Source organism: Lissotriton vulgaris, chromosome 6 (genome assembly GCF_964263255.1).
Source record: "Lissotriton vulgaris chromosome 6, aLisVul1.2, whole genome shotgun sequence".
Taxonomy (NCBI): Eukaryota; Metazoa; Chordata; class Amphibia; order Caudata; family Salamandridae; genus Lissotriton; species Lissotriton vulgaris.
The window spans coordinates 601,923,110-601,937,524 of NC_141694.1; the positions used below are offsets into that span (position 1 = coordinate 601,923,110).

The following is a 14,415-nucleotide window of genomic DNA, read 5'->3' on the forward strand; positions in this document are numbered from 1 at the left end:
ATGAATTGAGCGTACACGCCCCCAGTAAATCTACCATGCTTCATCGGACAGGTGGTCGGCTATACAAATCAAAAGAGAGGGAGATAGAACAAGTTGGTGCCATGAAATTTCCATCACACACCTAAAAATGTTGGTTTTCTGAAGAGAGAAAGCAATCTTGCTGCTGTGGAGCCAGCTACTTGTTGGGAAGCCACGTCCAAGCATTCCAATGAGATTTTACTTACTGTTTTTATGCAACAGGCCAACAAAAAAAACGTAAACTTGAGTATATGTGCCTGAGCTTTTGAATTTGTAACAATCCTTTGAACATAAACCTTATTATTCTTTTGACCATATGAATACCGTTTTGATACAATTGTGGTCTGATCCTGTCACAGATTGGCCATGTTTGATTTATCATGGACTTGTAGATAGCCAATTCAGCTTTTTGTGTGTCCGAAAACATTCTCATTCCTTGTCTAAATTTTACAATTGCTCAGCATGCAAAGCATTTTTCAAGTTCCCTTTTCATATTTCCTTGACTCCTCATTTCTTTCCATAGTGGAAGTTTCACTGGTTATTTTGGGAAGGTAAAGCGGTCGTAGTTTTAATCAGAAAATGTTGCTGAATTGCCACAGCATATTCCATGAAAACGGTACATTACTCTGCATCTACTAAATTCATAATGTTGTTGAGCTCCTAATTGTTGTATCAGTGTTACAGCTAGTAGCACGGCCTGTATAGTCAATGACCTGGTAAAATGCATAATCAGCCTGTTATGTTTTTTTGCTGTGTTCTTTGGCTGTAGTTTCTGATTTCAGATCCTTTAGATGAAAAAAGAAAAAAATAAGAAATAGGGAAACCTTCTGGTATATTCAAGTGGGTTACATTGTTTTGCAGAACATAATGTATCAATGTATAATCCGTTTACAGCCTAATGGTGAGAAGGTTATGGTTGTAATGACAGAATAATTAGGAATGAGATAGTTATGGAGGAAAATAACAATTATAGGCATGATGTCCTAGATAAAATGATTCCTCAGGTTGGCAGTAGAGGAAAAACAGAGCAGGATGGGGCATGGAATGTATGATTTGTGCCCATAAAACGTTCACATTGGTCTCTATCTCTGTAAATATAGATCCAGGATGTTCCACAGATTTCTCCTATTGTTGGGTGGTTGGATTTTTTCGTTTTTCCCATGAAGTTATCACATCTTCTGGCAAAGCTGTCTCAGGTCCCCCAGGAGTGATGTGATAATTTTAAATATTTTTCCCTGTGGCATAATCCAATTATTTAACCAATTGCTGCTAGACTACCGACCAATAGCAGTCGCTCTCCATCAAAGTTGATGACTCAGTATCTGACTGTTAATGTATGAAATATTGATCAGTTTCTCTCTTGATTTCTTACCAAAACAGCTATATTTTGCTTCACTCAGATCCTAAATGCAGTAGCTCTTCCTTTGTTTTTCAGAGTGCCAGCAAACATCTAGCCACCTCTGAACATTGTAAGGAGTGACCAGGGCATTCAGTGTCTAGCCGCAAGTCTTAATTGCGCTTTTTATGGGCATATTTTATTTTAAAAGGATTTATGCTTTTTGGGCCAGATCTGGCCAATTGGTGTTGCTGAAATCATTTGAGGTGGAGAGTATTCACATCTTGAGGCCAGTTTAGTTAGCTATTTAGTCTCTGTTTAGGAAACAGTTATGTCTTTATAGATCCTACAGTGCATATCTCTGGATTCTTTCATTTTTTCGAAAGGAATACAGTACAGAATTGTATACCTTGTTAATATTGGGTTGAGAAAACAAGTGAGTAGATACTGCCCATTGGTCTTTAATCTCCTCCATAATTCTAAATTCCCTCCATTGTGAATAATTCTTTGCTCCATTTGCAGATATGCATATGTTTGTTTGAGGTGAATAATGTGTCTCTTATTCACTATTATCGTCCATCACCGGTGCTGGTGTTGGAAGGTGTTGGTTAGAATGTATCACATAAATCCTCTGTGATTTAAATTGTATGACAACGCTCGTCAGATACTGACCTAAAGGTTAGGATGTCCTTCAAAGTAAGGAATTACCTCTTTTTCGATGATAACGCCGTAGGTTTGGACTGATGCTGCTAGTTGCTCAACTCTGAAAGTACATTGAGCCCTGCCAAACAGACCTCCATGCCAGTTCTCTGACCCTTAAAGCATGTATGTCTGATTGGTTCAGCCACTGTTGATATATGTTAACTTACCTATAAGTCCCTCATATAAGTTACCAGGGGTAACCAGGGCCTGTAAGAAAAAGATTCCCTCATGTACTGCAGAACTTATTGTGCCACCGCAAGGGTGACAAAGCAAAACCAAGCCATCCAGGCTGGCTGAGCAGTTTTTAAACTCCTAACTCAATTTCGGACTTTCCTTTTTACCATATTGAAGACACCTCAATGTCATCCCTATTGAGCCGTAAGGCACGGTGCTGTATATTTAAAAGCAGGACATTTGTTTGTATATGTTCTAGCAGTAAAACTCACAATATTTTGTTTTTGCTGTAGAAAGTGTTGTAGCTCCATTGACGAGTACAGTGTTACACAAACTGAGCTGTGCTAACTTATGAATGGGATTAATAAAGATGGTACTATAAGGTATCAAAACAATCGTTACATTATACCCAACCTTAGGCCCAAGTCAAGTTTAATGCAATTTTAAAGTAAATGGCAACTTTAGAACATTGCCACTCTGTTGCCCAAGTTTTCCGGTGACAATTTATTCTTGCTAGCCACAACTCAGCCTTCTGCCCTCCTGAGGGGAGGGGTTAACGACTCTCAGGAAGAAACACAAAGATTATGTCATTGGAAGAAGTGTTATCTCTTCCTGGCAAAAAGGCCAAACGGAGTGTGAACTTAAAAAGGGAAGCCAATTTTGAAGGGCAAGAGGTGGACACGAGAAGGGCTGCTCTTTTGCTCTGGTAAACATATTTGCATTGGGGACAGAGAGGGAAACAGTTGCCAAACCAGTTTTCCAATGGGCATGTAGCTTTTAGGTAGCCACACCTGTAGTGTGGGCCACCGAGTTCCATAATCCGAGAGGGTCTCTGCCATCTTGAGAGTGGGCATAATATTGCATTCTGGGATGGCTAGATGCCACACTTCTCAGGACGTTGTCTTCAGGCGGGAGGAGACCTGGTAGCCCATCGGTTAGTACCCACCACATCCCTCGTGGGCACGTTCTGGGCATAAAAGTTGCCAGTCTGATACTTAGACCTCAGATCATGTGTGCACTGGAGAGAGGACTGAAGAAGGACTGCCCTGCTGTTTTTTGGACCTGGCTAAGGGAGGCTGCGCAATGACTGGACTGCATATGCTGATCCTTGGGCTAACAAAGAGAGGCCTGGGCCTGTATTACCCTGCTCTAGTAAAAGTTGTCCCCAAGTCCCAGACAGAAGTGACTCCAAGAGTCAGTTGGCTGACTGCCTGTTACAATTACAGGACCACAAAAGCTAAAGAAACCTGCCTTGGTGAGTTGGAAGCCATAATCACTTGACCGCCATTTACTGTCAAAGTGCAGCCTGGGAGACCGAATCCTGACGCTTAAAAGTTGGACCCTGGGCTTCTGGGCCTGGAAGAGTCACCAGAGTGCAGTTTGGGCGCATAAGATAGACACTAGCCTCAGTTAAAGGTAACTGCTGTTTTAACAGTAATCGGAGGCCAGTCACAACTAGTTTTCAGCTGTAATTCAGCTAGACTTTGAGGGACATCGACCTCTGTGGCCAAAGTAACCCCATCATGTTGGTGAACCGAGGGGTGGCCCTAGGAAGACCTCCATTCACCGGATTCACATCCTCCAGCATCCTGTAATCCTTACATCACGAGCACTTTTTAATGTTTATGGTGGTTGGCCCGTAGAGACTCAAACTGAACTGAAAGCAGCTTTGATTGCAAGGTAACTCTCCTGCCAAGCCTCATTTGCATCTGAGACTCGCTCCCTGTCGGAGTTGGTCTCCCAAAATGGGCCAGAGCAGTTGTTTACCCCAAACTGGCCAGAGTAGTTGTTTACAACTTTACAAAAGTGTTCTTAAGGTTTTCCAAGTAATTTATAACTGCAGTAAGTTGCCAATGCTTGTTTTCGATTTGAATTGAAAGCAGTGATTTATTATTTTGTTAATATTTAATATCTCTGGAAACTTACCCTTTGTTCCTGTCGGTGGAAAAAGTCTTAAAGATAAGAGCTATTTTTATAAGCTGGTGTTGTATTTTCTTTGTTTCTTGAATACGTGTTGCTTTACACCTGTTCCTTTGATAAAGCCAGACTTCTTGAAGCCACAGTTCTCCAGGTTGAGCTAACGTTTTGCAAATGAGCCTGACCGGACCCAAGACTGGTTTGTGTGCTTATTACTCTGTGAGGTCACACAACCCCCACCATATCATAAACCACTTTCTTCATATCCAGTTACCAAGAGATTGACATATCACACCGTACAGTGTCAGTACCCATGACTTATTGTCTGTCCCAGAATCTCCAGAAAATGGTGAAGACGGTGCCTCACTAACCTTTGCAGGCTACTCATATCCTTATCACTGGAAAGGGTAGTATTCAACAGTGTCATCACTGGCACACTAAACGCAAAACAGCATAGAAGATACACATAGTCACTGAAAAAAACAAAAGTTAAATAGTGACGTTATAATTAGGTCTTGTAATTTATCTTACATTACATTAGAAAACAACCTTAGAAATTCACTGGAAAAAACAAAGGTTAAGTAACGTTATCGTTAGGGGAAATTTTTCAGTGACAACATAACGTTTTAAACGTAAAAAACAATGACATTCACCGGTTATAATTTTTCAGTTAACTGTAACTCGTGGCCTAGAGTAACTATAACTTGCGCCCCCCCCCCACAAAGTCTTGTCATCAATGTTGTCATATCAGATGTTGCAGTTATGTTATCAACGATGTCATAGATCATGGCATGAGTCAGGTAATATGTGGGGTAATTTTGAGTGTGGGGCTACTTATATGCATCAGTTTCTACAATACTTTGTATACGGAGAATGCTTTTCTCATGACCTCCGATTAATAATATATATTGGCGCCTTACAGAAAAGAACTAAGACCCTTATCATTAAAATATGTGATTCAGTTTCCGTGATTAAGCGTCCCGCCCTAATAATCAGCTCACAGTAAACTACACGGAAATCAAACCCTATCTTTTAACTTATTCACTGAACGAATCTGCCGAATCTCCATGCATTTATGCCTTTAGTAATGGTCACTCACCAAATTAAATCAAATCTAATTTGTAAAAATCACAGCAATGTAACGAATATATATATTTCCCCATCTGAAATAATTTCTTTTTTTTAAGTATTAGAATCGGTATAGTCACTCCAGCTAAATTTAGGGGGTCGTGATTAAAATCAACATAAGTAACTAGTTAATTGTGTTTAAAAGTCATAGGTATCTCCCACACTGACAAGGGGGCACCTGAGGCGATGGCGGCCTGGGGGCAGCTGTTAGATTAGTTTAATGTATATGGGACTCTGGTCTCTGACCAGAGTGAGCAGGATGGATTAAAGTGTACACTGATATTAGTTGATGAGGTCACCTAGTGTAGGTTTCACTGATTGATAGGCTGGGTTGGCTTTTTGACTTGGTGTAAGTATTACTGCTTAATTCGTAGGGTTTATCGTTTTCAGGGAGGCTAAACATGAAACATACTGATTGCACGTGATGATATGCACCGAATGTTAAATTCAGTATTCCGAAAAATGCAAAAATATGGTAAAAAAAATAAAAATAAAAATTGTGTTTAAAAGTCTACATTATTGAACTGTCGTGCTATAGGTAGTTTGCTGCACATTCAGAAAGGTGTTGTCTGCCCGCAGTGATAACGGTGTTTTCTTCTCTTTCAGGCTGGATTAGGTCTGCGGAAAGTAAATAGGCATGTGGATTTCCCGCTCGTTTTGGACCTTGCACCATTTTGTTCAGCTTCTTGTAAGGTATGTATTCTGAGACACTGGTTTAATGAGCTTTCCCATGACTATCAGCTGACCCAACAGTGATCTGAAAAGCCATTTGCTGTACTTTACCTCATGCTCAATATAGTTTGATCTGTGGAAATGCAGATGCTGTAATTTATTTCACAGATCCTCCTGACTTCTAAGCGTTTCAGAAAGGCCAGGACAAGAGATTGAAGGACCCTCCCTATTAGAAATTACATTAAGCACCTAGTTAAAACAGAAAACTACACCCCTTAACCCTCATCATGTTGTCCCAGCCTAAGACGAGATTTTAAAAACCTCAAATATTTCCCTGAATTTTAGGCATTATTTAGGAACATACAGCCTGATTCATGAAAGGTAATTGCGCTCGCAAAGGGCCAGATTCTGAGAATCTGGCCCTTTGCGAGTGCAATTTTTGCATTTGGGATTCATCATCCCAAATGCAAAACTCGGTAATAGCGAATTCGCAAATTTGCGAGGAATTACATTTAAGGAATCTCTATTTGAGATTCCTTAAATGCAATTCATCATCCATTTTCGCTATTTACCGCGAGGTCAAACCTCGTGGTAAATAGCGAAAACTCAGAAAAATGCTTTTAAAAGCATTTTTCTAAGTTGCATGTTGCACACACACATGTCCTTTGGACATGTGTGTGCGCAACACCTGTTTAAATTAGCATTTAAGGGGTGCTACAGGGTGTCCTCTGGACACCCCTGGCACCCTTTAAATCGCTATCTTATTTGCGATTAGCTAATTGCTAATCGCAAATAAGGAATACTCCCCATTCATTCCTATGGGCCTTTTGGCCCATAGGAATGAATGGGGAGTTATGCTTATTTGCGATTAGCAATTTGCTAATCGCAAATAAGGAATCTGTAGGAATCGCAAAAAATATTGCTATTCCTACATGAATCCCGTTTTGCGAGTCTAGAATAGCGATTCCTTATGAATCGCTATTTCAGGCTCGCAAAACTTCCCAATGATGAATCAGGCTGTTAGACTCTCCACTTGCTGTGTTGCCTTTGTCCTCTGAAATTAAATGCGCCACCTTTCATGTTTGTGTGAGAAGACACAATGAAAAGTCAAGACAAACAAAAAGGTTTTCCATGAATATGATATTGTGAAACCAGTTTTTGTATATAAAAAATTTAAACTCCAAACCCATTCATCCATGGCTCTTATTTTTCACAGGTACATTTATGAGTAGCTCATCGAATCCAGTTTTTAGGTCGAGCATCAGTGTGCAGGACCTGCTGTAATCCCACTACAGAATGTACTTACAGCTGCTGCTTGCCATTGGTTAGAAACTCGACTGCTGTTGTTTCCTGGCTCCTTTTTGTCCAGTGCTCCCGTTACATCACTTCCGTTTGTAAGAGAGAAGCACCAGCCAACTACAGTTTCCTTACACTGTAGGTTTATATCTTTTTGTTTGACTCTCTCTTTTTTTTTATATATAAGCGTCCCATTCGTGCTTTACTCTTAATGGCAGCTGTGCCCCTTTCTTTAGACGAGCCACGACTAAGGAAACAGGGTTGCCGGCCAAGGAAATAACAAGTATTATTGCACTGCAAATGTTTGTTATTTCCTTAGCCTGCAACTCTGTTTCTTTAAGTGCACAATGCCACGCTTTCACTTTAATAATGTCTGCTGAGCTTAATGTTTTTTTACCAATGTCACGCCCAACTTGTTTTTGCTACCAGCGGTGGCCTGCTCACTTTCCTGAGGAAGTGCCGACACTGCTGCAGCCACACCTCCAGGCTCCTCTAAGTTGCATTTACCAGCACATACTCCGCAAACTATGCTCAGATTGAATTACTGGTGGTGCAGATAAAGCAATCCGCACTTTCTGCAGCTGCTCAGGGAGGAGCGGGGGAGCATGACAGAATCGTCTGCAGGCTTTACTACAGAGCCAGCACCTGCTCCATGAACACCAAAGGCAGGAGAACAAGCCTGGTACGTGCTGAGTGGGGGGGAGGCAGAGGGGAGCACCTCCTTGTGTGCGGGCACTGCTGACTCTGAGTTGCCAGCCTGGGATCTACCTGCTGCTGGGGGTCATCGGAGGCAGAGCCTCTCACAGCTTCTGACCAGCTGGATGTTTAAATTGTGTTTGCTTTGTGAAGTGTAAAGCAGGAAAAGTAAAAAAAAAAAAAGGCAGATAAAATGGAGCCCTGAGTGACAGCAGGAAAACCTTCCAAGTGCTTCTCAGGGTTGCAACCCTCACACCACAGCCCTGCAGAATCTCACCTTCTCAATCCTCTGACTCATGGCTGCCCTCCCTGCTGGTTTGAAGAGAACAGGTGACGTGTGAGTATTACCGCGTCACACAAAGACCAAACAGAGCTAGGGACCCATATCGCTGCTGCCTGCTCTACCTCCAAAGCGATACCAAAGGGGATGATGGACGGAGCGTTTGAGCAAATCAAACACTCACCCCCAGTCAACTGATCTGGGTTTAATCCATCAATATTCTTTAGCTCACTCCACCACCCCAGTTCAGACATGGCCTTATGCAAATCAGTCTGACCCTGTGCCTCATGGGAACAGTCCAGCCCGAACTGCCAAGCCATGTCTTCCCTGGACCTGAAACAAGCATCCTGGGACCGGTTTCGGGTTCATAACCCTCATCAGCCAGGCTATCGTGAATCCAGTGGCAGAGTGAGCAAGGGACCCACGTCTGGGAATACCATGTCAACTTAGGGCGAACAAAGCGATACCAAAGGGGGTGATAGACGGAATCAAGCTCTCCTGGCTGATTAGGGCTGAAGGCCCGAATCCGGTCCTAGGATGCTTGTTTCCAGCCCAGGGAGGACCTGGCTTGGCAGTTCGGGCTGGACTGTTCCCATGAGGCACAGGGTCAAGACGGATTTGCATATGGCTGGGTTCAAACTGGAATGTCATGGTGAGCAAAAAAAACGATGGATTTAGGCCTAGATCTATGTACTGGGGTGAATGTATGACATTGTTCTGCATTCTGTCCATCAACTGCTGTTTTTGCTTCTACCTCCAGTCTTGTGCAGGACAGCAGCAGTAAAATAAAGATGTACTTCGTCTTGGTGAGGTCAGGAAACTTTGCCCGATTCCGCAAGGGAAAAAATCTTGCATACCCCTTGTCAAAATGCCAACTCAATTGTTACCATAGAAATTGTTAATCTTAATAGAAACTCTAAACCCAGCAGTTTGTGCCACGTACCTAGATGTTGTAGTGGTGAAGTGACACTTTGAGCAAGTTAAAAGGCCTATTAAGGTAACATCGTTCACAGTGGATTTAAATGTATGTGAAGCCATTTACACACACATTACACTTTAAACAGCTAAAGATGTATCTTACAACCCTAAAATCTAAAATGCTTTCTTGTTATTTCAGCTCATGTTCATCTTGATTATCCAGTTTGAGGGAGCATGGCGATGTGTTTTAAAAGCGGATCAAACATATTTGAAGTATTAGTGCTGTGTTTTACCATCCTCAAAATAGGTTCTTTATTTTTTAATAAAGCACGATGCAGAACAATTATGTCAGCACTTGCCTTTGGTTTAATTGTATTATGAGCATATTCTTAAGGCTGTCATTTTATTTTACCATTTATTACTAAAGAATTATGTAAACTTCAAAAACGTAAGTCAGTCAAATCGGACTAGAATTGAATTCTACCTATTTGTTTTATTGAAATAATTCATCTTTAGCATTAACTGTTTCACACACTCTGCGCTCCGCTGCTTCGTTTCTGTACACAGGGCTGTATATCTTGTTCTCCAGTATTGTATCTTTCATAGATTCACATGCTTGTGTCTTCCCCGTCGTCATGGTGGGAGTCTCCTGGTAAAAGAATAACCATAGCAGTAGAAGAAAAAACTGCCTGGAAACCATAGAGTAGTAAAACAATAGGCAACCTCTCCTCCTCATTATGTGGTCCAAACCACAGCCAATCAGCTGCCAGCACCAGACTACACCATTCCCAGCATCCCCTTCGTGTGAGAAGGCGTCTCCCTGAGCTCAGCTCAATTTTTTCTCTCTACTGAACTTTTGACCTTCTACAGTTGGAAGTAAGGTACTGGTTTTTCAAGCTTATTTACTTCAAAATGTCTGAAGGTTCCAAGAAGAGACTTTTCAGATCTTGCAGATCCTGTGGCAAGGCCAGATTATTTTCTGAGGACCCTCACAAGGAATGCTTGTACTGCTTGTATCCCAAGCATGTTCCTAAGGACTGTAAATATTGCCGCACCATCCCTGCTAAAACTCTTAACCCTTTCGATGCTGATGACGAGCTCAGCTCGTCATCCCCCACGGGTGTCGTGTGCTGATGACGAGCTGAGCTCGTCATGAACAAATGGCACTAGGGATTTTCCAGCACAGGAGGGGGAAAACGCCTAGCAGCCAAGGTGTTAAAGAAAGAGAAGCTCGTCTATTGTTATGGCTTCAAAAGAAAAAATCTACAGACTCAGAGTCTGATGGTGAAGCCAAAGGACACACGTCTAAAAAGCATAAGAGAGAGTTCTCTGAGGGAAAAGGACACCTGAAGAGACAGAAAGCTGGTAAAATCAAAGAAGGTGAATCCTCTTCTTCTCTTCCTCCAACTCCTGTCAAGCTACTTAAAAAAAGAAGGCTCAGTCATCGTTACCGTCGTCGAAATCTACAGATATTCCAGTCAGATCTCTGACGAAGCAGTCGACGACTCCGGCGACGATCTCATCGGCGATGACGACCATCTTGACGACGATAGCCTCGTCGACATTGACAACGACTCAGTCGACGGTGAGTGCCAGGCCTTCGTCGACGGCAAGATCTTCGTCGACGACCATCCCTTCGACGATGCAATCATTGGTCCCGTGTACAGCTCTGTTGAATGCCCCGTCGATGACTCAGTCGACGACGAGAAATCGTCGACGATGGCTGTTGTTGGATCTCCAACGATGATGACATCTACTTACATATCCATAAAGAGGATTGTCCCGTCGACAGGCTCGCCGACGAGCAAAAAAGGAGTTTTCTCCACTCCCAAGATTTCGCATTGCTTCCATCCACTATTCTGGATTGCCACGAATCTGAAGCAGAAGGGCCTTATGGAGTTGCCTATAGTCCCTCGCAGCTCCATATTAAAAGTCAAGACTCGGAAGAAGATGATTTTCAGGAAGTTCAAGAAGACTTCTCTTTTAAAGATCGTCCAGTAAGATGCCCAAAGCGCTATGAGTCTTTTCATCAGGCTTATCATTATGAGGATGAAGAGGAAGTAAATCCCAATGTTCAAGAGGAGGCTATGTCAGTGCCTGTATCTTTGATTTCTGACTTAAGGCACATTATAGACAGTTATTACCGGCATTTTACGGAGGATAACGCTCTAGTCCCTACTACTACTCCTGCAAATGTTTCTCAACCTGTGAAAGAAACATCAGTGGTTGAGTCCCCTCCTCCAGTTCAACGTGTTGACGTTCCGAAAGTAATAACTATTCGGATGACTTAATGGATGGATTCTGATCATGACGATCAAGCTGAGGAAGAAGAGATTCCCCAGGATGATGTGGTTGGGGATGAATGGGACCAATACATTGTTCCAACTTCTCCTGTGTCACCATTACCTCAAGCAAGTTCTCCACTGGAGGATATAGCCGGCTTTCATGATCTAATTGAAAAAGGCGCTAAAAGGTTTGAGCTTTCTATGCCGGTTAAAGAAAGTGATTGTTTCCATTATGACTTCAAAGAGTCAACTCGGAAGTCCGTAAGAGCTATTCCAATTATCCAGCATATCTGGGATGAAGGAATAAAATTGATGAAAATCCGGCATCAGTTCCAGCTTCAATTCCTAAACTGGTTAAAAAATACCGCACTCCAGAGACGGCGCCTGCATATCTAATTGGGTATCCTCGCCCGCAGTCGGTTGTGACTCAAGCGGCACAAAGACGCTCCAAAAATCTGATTACAACCTGCGTAGCGCCTCCTGATAAGCGCTTTGCAGTCATGGCAGCAGCATCTATAAAAGCAGCAAATGCAATGGCACTTATTAGTCGATTTAACAGGCAGATGTGGTCTGACATCTCACTAATCCTGTCACATCTTCCAGATGATAAAAAGGAGGAAGCAAATACAATTTTACAAGATGGAGCCAGAGCAGCATCTGAGTCCATAGATGTAGCGATGGACATAGTGTCTATAGCCTTTAGACAAATGGCTGGAGCGATTGCTCTACGGAGGCAAGGGTGGCTCAAGTCAACATCCTTTAGGCCTGAAGTCCAATCTAAAATCATGGACCTGCCTTTTGATGGAGAAAGCCTGTTTGGAAAACATATTGACAAGGCACTTCAAGGTATAAAAGCAGACACCGATACTGCTAGATCTTTGGGATCTTTGCAGCAAGGCCGCTACCAGTCATTTCGTGGCAGAGGATCGAGAGAACATTTTCAACAACGTTCCTCTTTTCAATCAAATAGGTACCAACCGTACCATCAACAGGGTTACCGCCAGTACTCCTCCAATCAACAATATCGATCCTCTTATACATCTTTTCAGCAACAAGGGAGGAGAAAATCTGAGGCAAGAAGAAAGCAAGTTTCTGGTCGTATACAGTGATATTCTTCAGGCGCCTCTGACACTGTCTCACATCAATCAGTTCCATTACCTCTCTCAATTCCTACCTCATTGGCAGTCCATAACATCGGACAAATTGGTATTAGACATCATTACACAGGGTCACTCCCTGAAATTCTCACAAAAACCTCGAAATCACCCACCTCTCTGCAGAAATCAATAACATCTTGCTGCCCTCAAAGCGGAAATGTTATCCCTCATAATGAAAGGGGCAATAGAAAAAGTTCCATCAGATCAACAAGGGACAGGATTCTATTTGCACTTTTTCCTAATAAAGAAGAGACAATCTTCCAAATGGAGGCAGGTAATGGACCTCAGAGATCTGAACAAATACATAAAGAAAATCTCATTCTGCATGCTGTCATTACAGGAAATCCTTCTTTTACTTCGCAAACGAGATTACATGGTCTCTCTAGACCTTTTGGATGCATACTTCCATATTCCGATCCACGAGAAGCACAAAAGGTATCTCCGATTCATGGTAGCGGGGCGCCATTACCAGTTCAAAGTTTTACCTTTCGGCCTGAAGTCTGCACCAAGGGTTTTCACAAAATGTATGGTTCTGATCGCAGCACATCTAAGGCAGCAAGGTCTCCAAATTTTCCCTTATTTTGGACGACTGGCTGATAAAAGGATCATCGTACCAGGAGACACAAAAGTCTTTACAGATCTGTATGAATCTTTTCCAAAGACTAGGCCTTCGGAGTAAGAGAGAAAAATCCTCTCTTACTCCGTCATGATCTCTTCAATTCCTCGGAGCAATATTGAAAACTCAGGAAATGAAAGCGTTTCCATCAGAAGAATGGGTAACGAAAATTCTAAATCTGGCGGCATCAATAAAATCAAAAAAGTCCACTTCCATCAGGATCTTCAAATCTTTACTGGGAATGATGTCATCCTGTATCCCGTTGATTCCCAACTGCCGTTTGCATTTGAGACCACTGCAAGAATCCCTAAAAAATCAATGGGTTCAAGCTCTAGGTTCATTCGACGACAAGCCGGTCATCAACTTTCAAATCAAACGAGCAATGTCATGGTGGGGTATCAGGAGCAACTTGACAAAGGGCCTGCTATTCGAACCTCAATCTCCAAGTTACGTCATGACATCAGACGCTTCATTGCATGGTTGGGGAGCACACCTGCAAGACCTAGAGATTCAAGGTCTTTGGTCTCCGCACAAGGCAAAACTTCACATCAATCTCTTGGAATTGAAAGCAGTTTTCCTGGGTCTTCAAGCTTTTCTTCCCAGAATTCAGGGTTCATCGGTCTTGGTGAGGACCGACAGCACTACGGCGATGTTTTATCTTCGAAAGCAAGGTGGCACAAGATCAAAGCCCCTATCTGCGCAGGCACAGAAAATTTGGAATTGGCTTCTTTGTCACAACAAAGCTCTGCAAGTAGAGCATGTTCCTGGGGTGCCAGAGCGGATTTGTTCAGCAGATCATCCGCCATGTGCCACGAGTGGGAACAAAATCAAGACCAACCTGATCGTATATTCCATCTATGGGGCAAACCAAATTTGGACTTCTTTGCAACTCAGAGCAACAAAAAGTGTAGACATTACGCAAGCAGATTCCCACAGAAATGTTCAAGAGGGAATGCTCTTCATCTCCGATGGACAGGGATGTTTGCCTATGCTTTCCCTCCTTTTCCTCTAATTCCGAGGATAATGAGAAAGATGAGATCAAAACCTTGCCAAATAATTCTAATAGCCCCAGCCTAGCCGAGGCAATTTTGGTACACAGAACTTCTCCAATAGTCAGTGGAGCCCAGGATACGGTTCCCAATAATCCAAACTCTGATTTCCATGAACAAGGGTCAAGTTCTTTACCCGCAATTGACCTCTCTAAAATTGTCAGCTTTGAA

At 42.5% G+C, this 14,415-nt stretch overlaps 1 protein-coding gene across 1 annotated transcript in view; it reads left to right on the forward strand.

Moving 5' to 3' along the window:
- USP45 (ubiquitin specific peptidase 45) overlaps positions 1-14,415 on the forward strand; it is a 2,087,971-nt gene that overhangs the window by 1,796,784 nt on the left and 276,772 nt on the right. The window contains exon 16 of the mRNA XM_086926622.1: positions 5,882-5,968. Within this exon, the coding sequence (XP_086782748.1) occupies positions 5,882-5,968 (87 nt within the window). The remainder of the gene's footprint in view (positions 1-5,881; positions 5,969-14,415) is intronic.